Source organism: Bos indicus x Bos taurus, chromosome 15, assembly GCF_003369695.1.
Source record: "Bos indicus x Bos taurus breed Angus x Brahman F1 hybrid chromosome 15, Bos_hybrid_MaternalHap_v2.0, whole genome shotgun sequence".
Classification (NCBI taxonomy): domain Eukaryota; kingdom Metazoa; phylum Chordata; class Mammalia; order Artiodactyla; family Bovidae; genus Bos; species Bos indicus x Bos taurus.
In genome coordinates this window covers 48,950,821-48,966,033 of record NC_040090.1, presented here as the reverse complement: position 1 = coordinate 48,966,033, position 15,213 = coordinate 48,950,821, and the positions used below count along the sequence as shown (strand labels likewise).

The window sequence follows — 15,213 nt, the reverse complement described above, 5'->3', positions numbered from 1 at the left end:
GTGTTCTGTGAACCTTACTAGCAATTTATCAAACCTGAGGTGGGATCCTGGGAACCCCTGATTTGAACCTAGGCTAAACAATAACGTGGGTAACCTCGGAATCCAGTACTTGAAACTGAGTTCTGCAGTGAGAGCAATCATTGTAGAACTACTGTGCCTGTAAACCTGTGGATTCTGACATTAACTCTGGGTAGGCGGTGTCTGAATTGAATTGTAGAACAGCCAGTTGGTATATGGAGAGTTGGAGAACTCTTCAGAGTGGGAAAAAACCCCATGTATTTGGTGTTCGGAGTGATGTGAGTAGAAACAGACCATGAACGTATTCTCTTTCATCCATGTTTAGATTGGTGAAAATTAGGGTGGTTTTTTCCTGTTTGGGGCTATTATGGGCCATGTTATTTTAAAGTTCTTAGACATATATTTTGTGCACGTATGTGTGAGTTACTCTAAAATATATACACTGGAATGTAATTGCTGGGCTTTAGAGTAAGGGTATCTTCAACTTTTCTATATGACCCATGTTTTGTTAAACAACTTTACCAATTTACATTCATCCTAGCAAAGTGTCTGATTTCCCGTTGTTTCACATTCTTGTTATCGCTTAAGTAAGTAAGATTTAAACTTTTCCCCCAGGTTTATGTATGTGTCATGATATCTTACTGAAGTTTTAATATGCATTTCCCTGTTTACTCCTAAGATTTAACCTTTTTTTCATATATTTATTGTTTTTTTCATATATTTATTGATTATTGGATTTCTTTTTCATTAAGTTTTTGTCTTTGCCTGTTTTCCTTTTAGATCATCTGTTTTTCTTTTTAATTTGTAGGAGTTATTTAATCCAGGATTTGAATCCTTGGATGCTCAGTCACTCAGTCGTTGTCCTGCTGTTTGCCACCCCATGGACTATATAGCCAGCCAGGCTCCTCTGTCCCTGGAATTTTCCAGGCAAGAATACTGGAGTGGGTTGCCATTTCCTATTCCATTGAATCCTTTGGTTGCATGTTAAAAATATTTTCCTTTCTGTGGCTTGTTTTTATCATTTTCTTTGTTTTTTTTTGAAATACAGTTGATTTATAATGTTGTGTTAGTTTCAGGTGTACAGATCTCCTTGGTGTCTTGATGGATGAAAGTCCTGGATTTTACTCTAGTCAAATTTATTACTTTTTTCCTTGTGGTTTGTTCTTTCTATATCTTACTTAAGAAATTTTTCCTTTCTCTGATTTTAAAAGCTTTATAGTTTTTCCTTTCAAAGTTTGGTATTTGGCTTCCCTTGAGTTGATTTTTTGCTTAAAGAGTTCAGGAGGAGTCCATTTCATTTTTCCTGCAATTTGTTCTAGCACCATTTATTCTGAAATGCCTCTTTTTTTTTTTTTTTTTAAATCAGGCATCTGTGTATGTGTGTCTGTTTCTGGGCTCTTAACATGATATTTAGATTTATCTCTTCCTGCATAAATACCGTACTATCTTTAGTAAAATGAGCTTTGTAGTAAGTCTTTAATGGATAGCTAGCGCAAGTCCTTTCCCTTTGTTCTTTTTCAAGAAAGTCTTGGCTGTTTTGACCCTTTTGGTTTGTATAAATTTCAGAACATCTTGTCAAATTTTATATTAACAGAATGTATTTTGATTGGGACTGCACTGAACCTGTAAATCTGGTTCAGGAGAAGTGGCATCTTTATAAAATTGTCTTCAAATCTGTAAACATGAGAAAATATCCATTACATTGAAATAGTCGATATTTGTCAGTAAACTTTTATAATTTTCCCTACAACTTGTGAATTACATATATTATTAGTGAGTTTCATGTGTGTGAACTTATTAGTATAAATATTGCTTTTTTGAAAATTGCCTTTTCTAGCCATTCCTTATGGGTATATGGAAATATAATTAATTTCAATATCATTTCCAGCAACCTTGTTAAGCTCCGACATGTAATTCTGTTAGTTACCTGCATATTCTTTGGATTTGTTGGTTTATCAGAAAACAGTGTTTTGTTTCTTCCTCTTTGATCCTGTCGTGTTTCTTTTTCTTGCCTTTCTGTGCTGTCTCAGTTCAGTTCAATTCAGTTGTTCGTTAAGTTTTCACCTTTCTACTTTTCTAGCATCATTTAAAACAATAATTTTTCCTTTATCTGCTGTTATATGTACCTAACAAGTTTTCATATGATGAATTTTTTCCCCTCTGTGTGTTTGTTATCAGTTTGATATAAAATCAGGTTTAGTATAAGATTGCTATTACCTCAACATGAATAAGGGTAGGTGTCTTTACTTTTTTGTGACCAGCCTATTCAAACTTTTTGTCCATTTTCCTATAAGGTTGTTTTTCTTTATGGGCTTTATGTTATGAAAATAGTTCTTTCTGTGTGATATAAGTAGCACATTTTTTCCCCCAGTTTGTTCTTTCATTGACAGTCTTAATGGTTACGTTATTTTTATGTAACTTTTCAGCACCTAGAACAGTGCCTGGTGTTGAACATACACCTGCTGCTACTGCTGCTGCTGCTAAGTCGCTTCAGTCGTGTCCGACTCTGTGCGACCCCATAGACGGCAGCCCACCAGGCTCCCCTATCCCTGGGATTCTCCAGGCAAGAACACTGGAGTGGGTTGCCATTTCCTTCTCCAATGCATGAAAGTGAAAAGTGAAAGTGAAGTCGCTCAGTCATGTCCGACCCTCAGCGACCGCATGGACTGCAGCCTACCAGGCTCCTCCATCCATGGGATTTTCCAGGCAAGAGTACTGGAGTGGGGTGCCATTGCGTTCTCCTAACATACACCTAGTGAATATTTATTGAAAAGATGAATAAATTCAGTGGTGCTTGAATGACAAATAAAAGTAATTTTTTAAAAATACGTATTTGAATATTCTCTCATGACTTCTAGGTTTTTTAATCATATTACTAACAGCACCCTTTCTTATGTTGATGTTATGTAGGAATTCGGTGTTTCTTCAGTTTTATGATTCTACGTTTTAAGTTTTTTTTTTTTAAGATTCATTTTTTTATTTATTTATATTTTTTTGGCTGTTGTGGGTCTTTGTTGTGGCATGCGGCTTTCTCTAGTTGTGGCAAGCGGAGGCTACTCTTCTTGCTGTGTGTGAGCTTCTCATCGCAGTGGCTTCTCGTTGCCGAGCCTAGGCTCTAGGCACTCGTGCTTCTACTGCTGAAGCGTGTGGGCTCAGTAGTTGTGGCACACAGGCTTACTTGTTCCATGATATGTGGGATCTTCCCGAACCAGGGATCAAACCAGTGTCCCTTGTGTTGCAAGGTTGATTCTTAACCCCTGGACTACCAGGGAAGCCTCCTATGATTCAGTTTTTTTTTTTAAACAGTTAAATATTTAATCTTTTTGTAATTTATCCTGTGTGATTAGTTGTGAACATGTTTCTCTATGAAATGTTAAGTTTTCTAATTGTAAAAGGCTAATTGGAAATTATATACTTTAAAAATAGAAAAGCTGCAAAGGATGATAAGATAGTCCTTAGTAAAACATCCCATTTATATTTTTCATATTGACTATCTATTGAAATAATAATATTCTGGATATAATGGATTAAAGTTTATTAAAATTAATTTCATCTTTCTTTTAATTAATGTAGCAATAAAAATTTTAAATTCCATATGTGACTTGCATTCTATTTCTGTTGGACTTTGGTACTCCAACCAAACATATCCCTGAACACTGTGTTTTGTTTTTTGTTGTTTTTTTTTTTGTCTTTGACAGATTTGTATAGTGCCTAGTACCAAAGTACTTGATTTTTTTTTTTTTTATTATGAGATTTTTTTCCCCCCTCCATGAATGAATTAGATGGGAGAGTATTCTTTTTTTTTCATACTATATATGTTATTGAAGTTCAGTTCACTTGCAGTGTTTCAGCAAGGTGATTTGGTTATACATATGTATTATTTTTGAAATTATTTTTCATTATAGATTATTATAAGATAGTGACTATAGTTCCCTGTGCTATGCAGTAAATCACTGTTGCTTGTTACATATCTATTTTTTTTTAATTAGAAATCTAGCATTCTATTTATACTAAGTGAAGTGGAGTCAAAATGTCAAATTTTTTAGTTAGGCAAAAATTTGCAAGTTTTCTGAGGTGTATGTTATACATACTATTTATATGTATGTATATAAAAGCTTTAGTACACTTGATAAAGGCTTGAGAAAGAATATAAAAAACAGAGATGGAAAAATTGGAAAACATAAACTCAATGAAATGGGAGCACTGAACATGAAAAAGAAAAAGTGAAACAAACTAGATAAAAGTAAAAGATCATCATATAGCCCAGTTCTTTTTAAACATGGCTGTTCATTAGAAAGATATCTGGAGCTTTGGAGGGAAAAAAAGCGGTATCTGGGCATTTGTATTTTTCAAAAAATTCCAAGGTAATACTGATACATCTGGATTTTAAAAAGTGATTACAGTTTTTTTCTATTAAATGGTAGTTTTGGTGATATAGAATTCTGTTATTTTTCTGTTGACCAATCATTATACAATGGTATTAAGTGAGTAATAGTTGCATACTCACAATAGTAAAAGATGTTTATCAGTTTTCACAATCAATAGCCAGACAAAAAATAAAAAGGTAATTACAATTGCAAGCCATAACGGGGGCTTGATTAACCTAACAATATAGAATGCTGCTGCTGCTGCCGCTAAGTCGCTTCAGTCATGCCCGACTCTGTGCAGCCCAATGGACGGCAGCCCACCAGGCTCCCCCGTCCCTGGGATTCTCCAGGCAAGAACACTGGAGTGGGTTGCCATTTCCTTCTCCAGTGCATGAAAGCTCAGTCGTGTCTGACTCTGTGACCCCATGGACTGCACCTACCAGGCTCATCCATCCATGGAATTTTCCAGGCAAGAGTACTGGAGTGGGGTGCCACTGCCTTCTCTGAACAATATAGAATAATTACATGCAATTTGGGGCAGGGATCAAGCAGAGTGATGTGGTAAGTGGAGGTGCATACATGCACATATTTTCATCCACCCAGCCAGTCTGTGTCCTTTGGTTGGTGCATTTAATCCATTTACATTTAAGATAATTATCGATATATATGCTCTTGTTACCATTTTTTTCAACTGTTTGGGGTTTATTTTCTGTAGGTCTTTTCCTTGTCTTGTGTTTCCTACCTTGAGAAGTTCCTTTAGCATTGTAAAGCTGGTTTGGTAGTGCTGAATTCTCTTAACTTTTGCTTCTCTGGAAGGCTTTTAATCAAATCTGAATGAGAGTCTTAACTGGGTAGAGTATTCTTGGTTGTAGGTTCTTCCTTTTCATTACTTTAAGTACATCATGCCATTCCCTTCTGGTGTGCAGTTTCTGTTGAGAAATCAGCTGAACCTTATGGGAGTTCCCTTTTATGTTATTTGTCATTTTTCCCTTGTTGCCTTTAATGTTTTATCTTTGTCTTTAATTTTTGTCAGTTTGATTACTGTGTGTCTTGATGTGTTTCCTCCTTGGGTTTACCCTGCCTGGTACTCTCTGTGCTTCCTGGACTTGGTTGACTTTCCTTTCTCATGTTAGGAAAATTTTCAGCTATTATCTCTTCAAATATTTTCTCGGGTCCTTTTTCTCTCTCTTCTCCTTCTGGGGCCCTTGTAATGCAAATGTTGGTGTGTTTAATGTTGTCCCAGAGGTATCTTAGGCTGTCTTCATTTTTTTAAACTCTTTTTTTTCCTATATTCTGTTCTGTGGCAGTGATTTCCACCATTCTGTCCTCCAGGTCATTTACATGTTCTTCCCCACAGTTATTCTGCTATTGATTCCTTCTTACGTATTATTCTGGAGAGGGCAATGGCACCCCACTCCAGTACTCTTGCCTGGAGAATCCCATGGATGGAGGAGCCTGGAAGGCTGCAGTCCATGGGGTCGCTGAGGGTCGGACACGACTGAGCGACTTCACTTTCAGTTTTCACTTTCATGCATTGGAGAAGGAAATGGCAACCCACTCCAGTGTTCTTGCCTGGAGAATCCCAGGGACAGGGGAGCCTGGTGGACTGCCATTTATGGGGTCGCACAGAGTCAGACACGACTGAAGTGACTTAGCAGCATGTATTATTCATCTCTGTTTGTTCTTTAGTTCTTGTAAGTCTTAGGTAAACATTTCTTGTGTCTTCGCCATTGTTTTCCCTAGACCCTCGGTCATCTTCACTGTCATTATTCTGAATTCTTTTTCTGAAAGTTTGCCTGTCTCCACTTCATTTAGTTGTTTTTCTGGGGTTTTATCTTGTCCTTTCATCTGGGAAATAACTTTTTGCTTTTTCATCCTGATTAACTTTTTGTAATGTTGTTTTTGTTCTAGCTGTAAGATTGTGGTTCTTGCTTCTCCTGTCTGCCCCTGATAGAGGAAGCTAAGAGGCTGTGTAAGCTTCCTGATGGGAGGGACTGGCAGTGGGAAAAACTGGGTCTTTATCTGGTTTGCAAGGCCTTGCTCAGTAAAGCTTTAATCAAATTATCTGCTCATGGGTGGAATTGTGCTCCCTCCCTGTAAGTTGCTTGGCCTGAGGTGACACAACCCTGAGGTCTACTGGCCTCTATGGTAGGGTTAATGGGGACCTCAAAGAGGGCTTCCCTGGTGACTCAGACAATAAAGAATCCGTCTGCAATGTGGGAGACCTGGATTCGATCCCTGAGTTGGGAAGATCCCCTGAGGACGGCATGACAGCTCACTCCAGTGTTTTTGCCTGGAGAATCCCCACGGACAGAGAAGTCTGGCGGGTTATAGTCCATGAAGTTGCAAAGAGTCGGACATGACTGAGCAATAATCACAATGCACAAGACGGCTTAGGCCCGAGAGGCCTTCCAGGACCCCTACTATCAGTGCCTCATCCCTGTGGCGAGCCCCTGCCGACCCATGTCTCCACAGGAGACCCTCCAACACTGGCAGGTGGTTTTGGTTCAGTCTCCTGTGAGGTCACTGCTCCTTCCTCTGGGTCTTGGTGCATGTAAGATTTTGTTTGGGCCCTCCAAGGCGGGAGGCTTTGTTTCCCCCTGTCCTGTGGAAGTCCTATAATCAAATCTTGCTGGCCTTCAAGGTCAGATTACCTGGGGATTCCCAGGTTAGGAAGCCTGATTTGGGGTCAGAACTTTCACAACAGTAGGAGAACTTATTGGTATTATTGTTCTTCAGTTTGTGGGTCACCTACCAGCGGGTATGGGATATGATTTCTGTGATTGTGTCCCTCCTGCTGTGGCTTCTTCTTTGTCTTTGGACGTGGGTTTTCTTTTTTTGGTAGGTTCTAGTGTCCTCCTGTCGATGGTTGTTCAGTAGCTGGTTGCGATTTTGGTGCTCTCACAGGAGGAGATGAGCATATGTTCTTCTACTCTGCCATCCTGAAGCAAAAGTAGGAGAGTATTCTCTTCTAATGCAGTTTGTTTTTAAGCACAGACGGAGTTCCTTTCTCCTATGGTTACTTTTCTATTGCCATCTCTTTCCCTCCTAGTTTTCAAGATAATTTTTCTCCCACCACTTGTTTATTCTGAGCTCAGCCATGTGATTTTTCCATTTCAGTTGAATTATTAATAAATTACTTCTTTTAGTCTGTTTTATTTATTTGTTTCAGAGTTTAGTTTTTCTGATAAAAGATATGGTGTCTTAGGTTCTCTAATCATTGATGCATTATGCAGCAACTGTAGCTTAAGTTTGAGTGAAGTGAAGTGAAGTTGCTCAGTCGTGTCCGACTGTTTGCGATCCTGTGGACTGTAGCCTGCCAGGCTCCTCTGTCCATGGGATTCTCCAGGCAAGAATACTGGAATGGGTTACCATTTCCTTCTCCAGGGTAAGTTTGAGAATAGAGGGTAAATAAGATAGGAATTCAATGAAATTATAACTTTGCTAGTCATCTGGTGATAATAATATATTAGCTGATAAATTGATGCATCATTTCAGTTCAGTCGCTCAGTCGTGTTCAATTCTTTACAACCTCATGGACTGTACAGCATGCCAGGCTTCTCTGTCCATCACCAATTCCCAGAGCTCGCTCAAATTCATGTCCATTGAATCCGTGATGTATGTTACAGCTAAAAAGTGACACTAACTACTTCATGATAGAATTAAAAGAAACAAAATTTATTAATGTAAACAGAAATATCCCTAGGATTGAGAAAGAAAATTGATATTTTTAAAGGATAAGATATGTCTGGACACTTACTGATTCCATTTACCTGTTAACATAAAAACACCGTCTGAATCTGAGTCCTAATTTCACCACTTGCCTAGCTGCTATGAGCTTGGGCACATTATATTAATATGACATTTGTATACTAGGGATAGTAGTAGCAGCTACTTAATAGAATTTGTGAATGTTAAATTAGTTAATATATTGCTTAAAGCAGTGCTTGACATATAGTACCTATATATCTCCAATCACAGGTCTATGTATTTGTTGTTGTTTAGTCACTAAGTTATGTCCAACTCTTTTGTGATCCCATGAACTGTAGCACACCAGTCTCTTCTCTCCATGGAATTTCCCAGGCAAGAATACTGAAGTGGGTTGCAATTTCCTTTTCCAAAAGATCTTCCCAGCCCAGGAATCGAACCTGCGTCTTCTGTAGCGGCAGGTGGATTCTTTACCACTGAGCCACCAGGGTAATCGAGGTCTCTGGGTAGGTGGAGCTGTATAGATATTTTCTAGAATTAAAAAAAAACATTTAACTGCAGTCTTCATAATTTTATTTTTAGTAGTGGCATAAATTCAATCCATGGAGGTACCATAACTTATTTGTCTTTGATTTTCATTTTCAAGGAGAATATTTGTATTGTTGAATTCAAATAATTGTTTTTCCATTTTCTTAGGTATTTTGAATTTTAAGATCAGAAAGCATTTAGATGGATAGCAGGACTGACTTGTTTTATTTTTGTCTGAGATTTAAATTTAAATTGTAAATGAGTGTCAGTAGAAGCCAACAGCTTTTAAATTAATTCCTTTGGGTCTGTGAATGGTTTCCAAAAGTTTAACTGAATAGTTTAATTGCCCTCTTTTAAAGAATTTTAAAGTAGCTACAGCCTTGTCATCTGCACTGAGTTACTTTATGTTGGGAAATTTTTGGCAGATGGTATACAGTCATCATTCAAAAACAAGTTACATTGTCTTTCCCAGCTTGAATTAGTGGAACATTAGCATTGAACTTTTCATTTTGAATGAGCATGTTGGAAATTATTTCCTGCTAAATGTTTGTCATCAAGTGAAGTTTCATTTTAAAAAATTAATGGAGCATATCAGTGCAGCAGCCTTAGAAAAATAGCTGAGGCACAGGGTTACTCTTGGACAACCTTTTAAGTTCCTTATTATCATTTGAGTATACATGCTTAATAATCTTCTGGGAAACTAAAATACGGTATTTTTTTAAGACCAAAAACTTTAAAATATGATATTTGGCTGCTAACAGACAGCTGTTAATGACTACTTAGAGTTGTATTTACTTTCTGGGTTGGAACTAGGGATAGAGCAAGCAAATGAATTGATAATGTGAGAAAACACTACGTTCATTGTTAAAATATATTTTAAAGTATTAGTTTTATACCTTTATCAGTAAATAAAAGATGACATTAATTTGAAATAATTGGAATAAGTGTGCAATCCATTGAATTAACTGTATCTCAAATGTACTTTAAAAAAAATCTAGATTCCCTCTTTGAGAACAAGCCCTATCATTAGCGAATAGGGTAGCCAGAAGAATACTTAAATAACAAATTGGCATTATGTTTGTGGAAGATGAATTGAATTCCCTCATATCTCAGTTGGTAAAGAGTCTGCCTGCAGTGCAGGAGACCCGGGTTCGATCCCTGGGTTGGGAAGATCCCCTGGAGAAGGGAATGGCAACCCACTCCAGTATTCTTGCCTGGAAAATCCCATGGACAGAGGAGCCTGGTGGGCTCCAGTCCATGGGGTCGCAAGAGTCAGACACAACTTAGTGATCAAACCAAACCAAACCAAATCTTTGTATTTCAGAATGTTGTTTTGTTCTAATCCACCTAGCTTTGTGAAAAATAGGCAGTGTGTTGTGTTGGCTAACAGGTAGTTAGATTTGACTCATTTTTCTCATCATATACCCATATTTTTGTACCATCTGGAATCCCTTCTCTAAGACTTTTTAATAGGTTTCATTCCTTCCTATTAAAACACATGTTCATTACATTAAGTTCCATATTTATTAAGCAAAGTGTGTTTAAATGTAGTGGGGAGGGAAAATAAGCAAACTAGGCCTCCTCACAAGCTTATTCTAGTCTGTTTGGGTAGACATACAGGCTACAGATTCTGTGTTAAGATACTTTTGGTTATCATGGCAAAAAGTAATTTTAAACCAGCTTAAGCAAGGAGAGGGATTTATGGGCTTACATAAATGAAACATTTGCCTTGGACATGGGTTAGATCCAGATATTTAATGTAACATGTAGGATTTATCTCATTTATCTTAGCCCTACTTTCTTCTGACTTGGATTCATTCTCAGACAGTATCTCCTCAAGTGGTGGCAAAGATGGCCCAAACAGGGCCAGGCTTACATCCTGTCAGCTTAGCAACCTCAATGATAAGCTTCCTTTCCAAATAGTTCCAGAAATTCTGGCATTAAGTCTGGTTTGGCCACACTTGAATCTTCTGGAGTCGGGGTGTTGTGGGGGGGTGGGTTGTGGAGTGAGGATGGTCTAGCTCAAATTCAGAGTAGATGAAACAAAAGAAAGACAAGTGGTTTCCAAAAAGGAATTTAGAAATTCTGCTACCAGAAGGGAGGATGCTGAGCAGGCAAAAGCAGCATACAAAAGTAAAGATAAAAATTTTTAGTTGAGCTATAATAAAAAGATAAATTCTGACAGAAGGTGCTTAAGTAAAGCTTCAGATAGGAGACTGTATTTTGAATTGGGCTCTGAAGGGCAAGTAGAATTTTTTTAAGGCAGAGTGAGTAAAGAAAGGACTTTCTAGGTCACTCATTCGAGAAGCTTGGCAGTGAAAGGAGAAAAAACGAAAGCTACTAGAGTAAAGGGAATGTTCAGATATTTCCCCCCTCAGTATGGAGAACATTTGAACATTTTTATGGTAGAGGAGCAGAAGCAAGTAAAGGAGAAATTAACAAAGGACTGCAAAGGAGGCAGTCATTGATAAAGAAGGGAAATTCAGTAGGATCAAGGATGTAAGTGGAGGGGGCCTCCTTAGAAAGGAAAAGGGATTGTTTATTCTCTGAGGACATGTAAAGGAAAGTAGTAATGGTGACTACAGAGGTTAAAACAGAAATTTGTTATTAAATATGTAAGTGGCTTCAGTTTTGTTTTCTAAAAGTAAGAAGAAAAGGTTTACCAGTTATCTATTGCTATGTAACAGACAATTCCAGAATGATTTTGTGCATTAGCAATTTGACTTGAACTCAGGCTGGGTAGTTTCTTCTGCTGGCCCTAGGTCACTCATGCGGTTGTGGTTGTCTCGGCTGTGGATGGATGGTCTATGATGGTGGCTGCACTCACACGCTTGTTGGTTGATGCTGGCTGTTACCTGGACCTCTCTGTGCGCTCTCATCCTCATGAGCATTCACATGGCAGTGGCTGCACTCAGGGAAGAAAGAGCTGAAGCAGTCAGCCTAGATGGTAGACTTAGGTATGAAAGACTTATGATGGACTTAGAACTCCCACAGTGTCACTTCTTTCACATTCTGTTGGTCAAGGCAAGTCACAAGGCCAGCTCAGATCAAGTAGAGAAATAGACCCCACCTCTTTATGGGAAGAGTAATAAAGTTGCATTGCAAAACAGATGTGTATATGGAATGGGAGGAATTTCTGCCTATCCCTCCCCCAACACTGTATTGTGAAAATTTTCAGTCATGAAGCCAAGTTGAAAGAATTTCAAAGTGAATATCCACATATCTACCCCCTAGATACTACTGTTAACATTTTACTATACCTGCTTTATTATATATTTATCCATCTATCATTCTTTTATCAATTTATCTTATTTTTTGATGCATTTCAAAATGTAGGTATTAGTTCTTTTCTCTTAAGTACCTGCTGCGTGTATTTAGCAAGCCAATATTCAGTTTTTTCTTTTGATAAAAAACATTTACATACAATGAAGTGTACAGACATTAAGTGTATGTCACACCTAGTTTTGTAGCCTGCCAGAGAAGGGGAAAATTTGGGATAACTTTTCAGTGAAATGACTCAAATTCAACTATAGTTGTATAGAAAAATTGCAAAAGGTATCTTTCTTGAAAACCTTTCTTCATATCCTTATTGCTAATAATTTATTCATTTAATATACCTCAACACTTAGGATTTGCATTTGTGTTACAATACTAAAATTTCTCCTTTATTTGAATTCACTTTGGACAGTTCTCTGCCTCCTTTCACTAAACATTTATAAGGATATAAACAGGTGCTCTCTTGCTTTATAGGTATTCAAACTATGTGTATCTCAAATCAGGTTAGATTAACAGCACGTACCTTCTCAGTCATGTCCGACTCTTTGCAACCCCTGGGACTGAGCCCGCCAGGCTTCTCTGTCCCTGCAATTTTCCAGGCAAGAATACTGGAGTGGGTTGCCATTTCCTACTCCAGGGGATCTTCTCAACCCAAGGATTGAATCCGCGTCTCCTGCATTGGCAGGTGGATTCTTTACCACAGAGCTACCTTGAATACAACTGAGTGACTAAGCATTCATGCATGCATGAAAAAGTTTTAATAAACTATCTTCTAGTTTATGAATAGTTTAGCAGTTTGAAAAGGAGAAATTTTAGTATTGTAACTATTGATTTAACTTTAGATAATCAGAATAGAAGTGTGATGAGAACTGTGTGGCAAATTCAGCTGTAATTTAACCTTTGAGTGGAGTATTAGAGCTTCTTATAACCTAACACTTGCCTTATTATTCTAATCTATGTTACCGTATACATTTAAAAAATTTCTGGAATATTATAAGTCCTTAGTTTTTCATGTGATGATTTGATAAAATAATAGTTAACTTAATTTTATTTACTAGGTATTGAACACTTTTATTGCTAATTGGCTTTTGAGCCTTTTTACAGATAGCAAAAGGTTGGAATCATTTTGACTTGCTGTTTGCATTCCAGTAAACCCTGTCAGAGCTCTTGAAAATATGTGACTAGCACTTAAGCCATTTCATGCCAAGAATTCTGCCGGAAATGCAACTGGTTAATGACACTCAATGTGACAACTGAAGTGAAAGCTTGAGTTAACAAGTGTATGAGATGTTTTAAAAGTGTTCCTTAACCCAGATTTTCTCTATTTCATTTCATTTCATGGTGTAAATGGCATGACATCCTAAATCATATGTGAAAGTGAAAGTCGCCCAGTTGTGTCCGATTCTTTGCGGCCCCATGGTCTATATAATCCATGGAATTCTCCAGGCCAGAATACTGGAGTGGGTAGCTGTTTCCTTCTCCAAGGGATCTTCCCAACCCAGGCATTGAACCCAGGTCTCCTGCCTTGCAAGAGGATTCTTTACCAGCTGAGCCACCAGGGAAGCCCTAAATCGTGCGTGCTGGGTTACAAACTAAACAAATTTGTGTTTAAAAAATCTAATTGAGTGTTGTATTTATTTTTATGTACAGGTCTTGCTATTTTGGAAACTACAAGAGAAAACTAGATTGGGGAGGTTTGGATTGGTAAGTGGACATGGCTCAGATATCCAGCAACAATGGATTTAAGAAATGCTCATCTTCCCCTCCGGAATCAACAAGAACAAGGGATGTGGACAAAGAAGAAGCATTACAGATGGAAGCAGAGGCTTTAGCAAAACTGCAAAAGGACAGACAGGTGACTGATAATCAGAGAGGCTTTGAGTTGTCTAGCAGCACTGGACAAAAAGCACAGGTTTATAATAAACAGGATTATGATCTCATGGTGTTTCCTGAATCAGATACCCAAAAAAGAGCAGTAGATATTGATGTAGAAAAGCTTACCCAAGCTGAACTTGAGAAACTATTGCTGGATGACAGTTTTGAGACTAGGAAAACACCTATATTGCCAGTTACTCCTGTTCTGAACCCTGCATTATCAGCACAACTGTATCTTAGACCTGCTGTTCAGAGAGGACAGTGGCCACCTGGATTATCTGGACCTTCCAGTTACACTTTACCTTCTATTTATCAGTCAACTTACAGTACTAAACAGACTGCATTCCAAAATGGCTTCAACCCAAGAATGCCTACTTTTGCATCCACCGAACCTATATATTTAAGACTTCCAGGACAGTCTCCATATTTTTCATATCCTTTGACACCTGCCACACCCTTTCATCCACAAGGAAGCTTACCTATCTATCGCCCAGTCATCAGTCCTGACATGGCAAAGCTGTTTGACAAAATAGCTAGCACATCAGAATTTTTAAAAAATGGAAAAGCAAGGACTGATTTGGAGATAAATTCAAAAACTACAATCAGCAATCTGCAGGTATCTCCAAAGTCTGAAGATATCAGTAAATTTGATTGGTTAGACTTGGATCCTCTAAGTAAGCCTAAGGTGGACAATGTAGAGGTAGAGGACCATGAGGAAGAGAAAAATGTACCAGATTTGCTAGCAGACGATCCCTGGGATGCTGTTCTTCTTGAGGAGAGATCACCAGCAAGTTGTCACCTTGACAGAAAGGTGAATGGAAAATCTCTTTCTGGAGCAACAGTAACAAGAAGCCAGTCTTTAAATATTCGAACAACTCAGCCTACAAAAGTCCAGAGCCAAATATATCAGGTATAGTCTTTTCTTACGAACTTCTCAAACTTAGTATAACACAGAATTCATGCTTGTATACATAATTTATTAGGTGAAAGAAATATTTTTTTGAGTTTTGTTTTCTTTTATTCTTAAGTACACTGTGCATCTTAGATTGTGTGATAAAGGATTAAATGTGTTTAGGCCAATTGAAAAATTAATTGCTATTAATATCTTTTTCTAGGATTGTGAGTTTTGAAAACCTAAGGATCTGGCTGTTGCTTATAGGCTTTTAGGATAATTTTTATCTGTCTCTCCCTCTCCATTCATTATATGTGGTCCTACTTTCTTTGCCTTAGCACCTTTATTTTTCAGAGGAGATGAGGAATTTTGGTTTTTAACTCCATTATAGAAATTCTAATGTATATTGTTTTATTGTTTTTAACCATGAAGGAATAGAAGAACAGGAGGGAGAAAGGGAGGTGAAAAAGGAAGAAAGGAAGGGAGGCCTCAGAGAGATGGGAGAAAAGCCATTTAAAGGACTCTGTTTAAACACTTATATTGATGCAA

The 15,213-nt window shown here is 37.7% G+C and overlaps 1 protein-coding gene across 1 annotated transcript in view; it reads left to right on the top strand.

Annotated features, from left to right (window-relative positions):
* Positions 1 to 15,213, top strand: part of PIK3C2A (phosphatidylinositol-4-phosphate 3-kinase catalytic subunit type 2 alpha) — a 107,241-nt gene that overhangs the window by 22,503 nt on the left and 69,525 nt on the right. The window contains exon 2 of the mRNA XM_027563398.1: positions 13,548 to 14,682. Within this exon, the coding sequence (XP_027419199.1) occupies positions 13,612 to 14,682 (1,071 nt within the window). The 5' untranslated portion in view covers positions 13,548 to 13,611. The remainder of the gene's footprint in view (positions 1 to 13,547; positions 14,683 to 15,213) is intronic.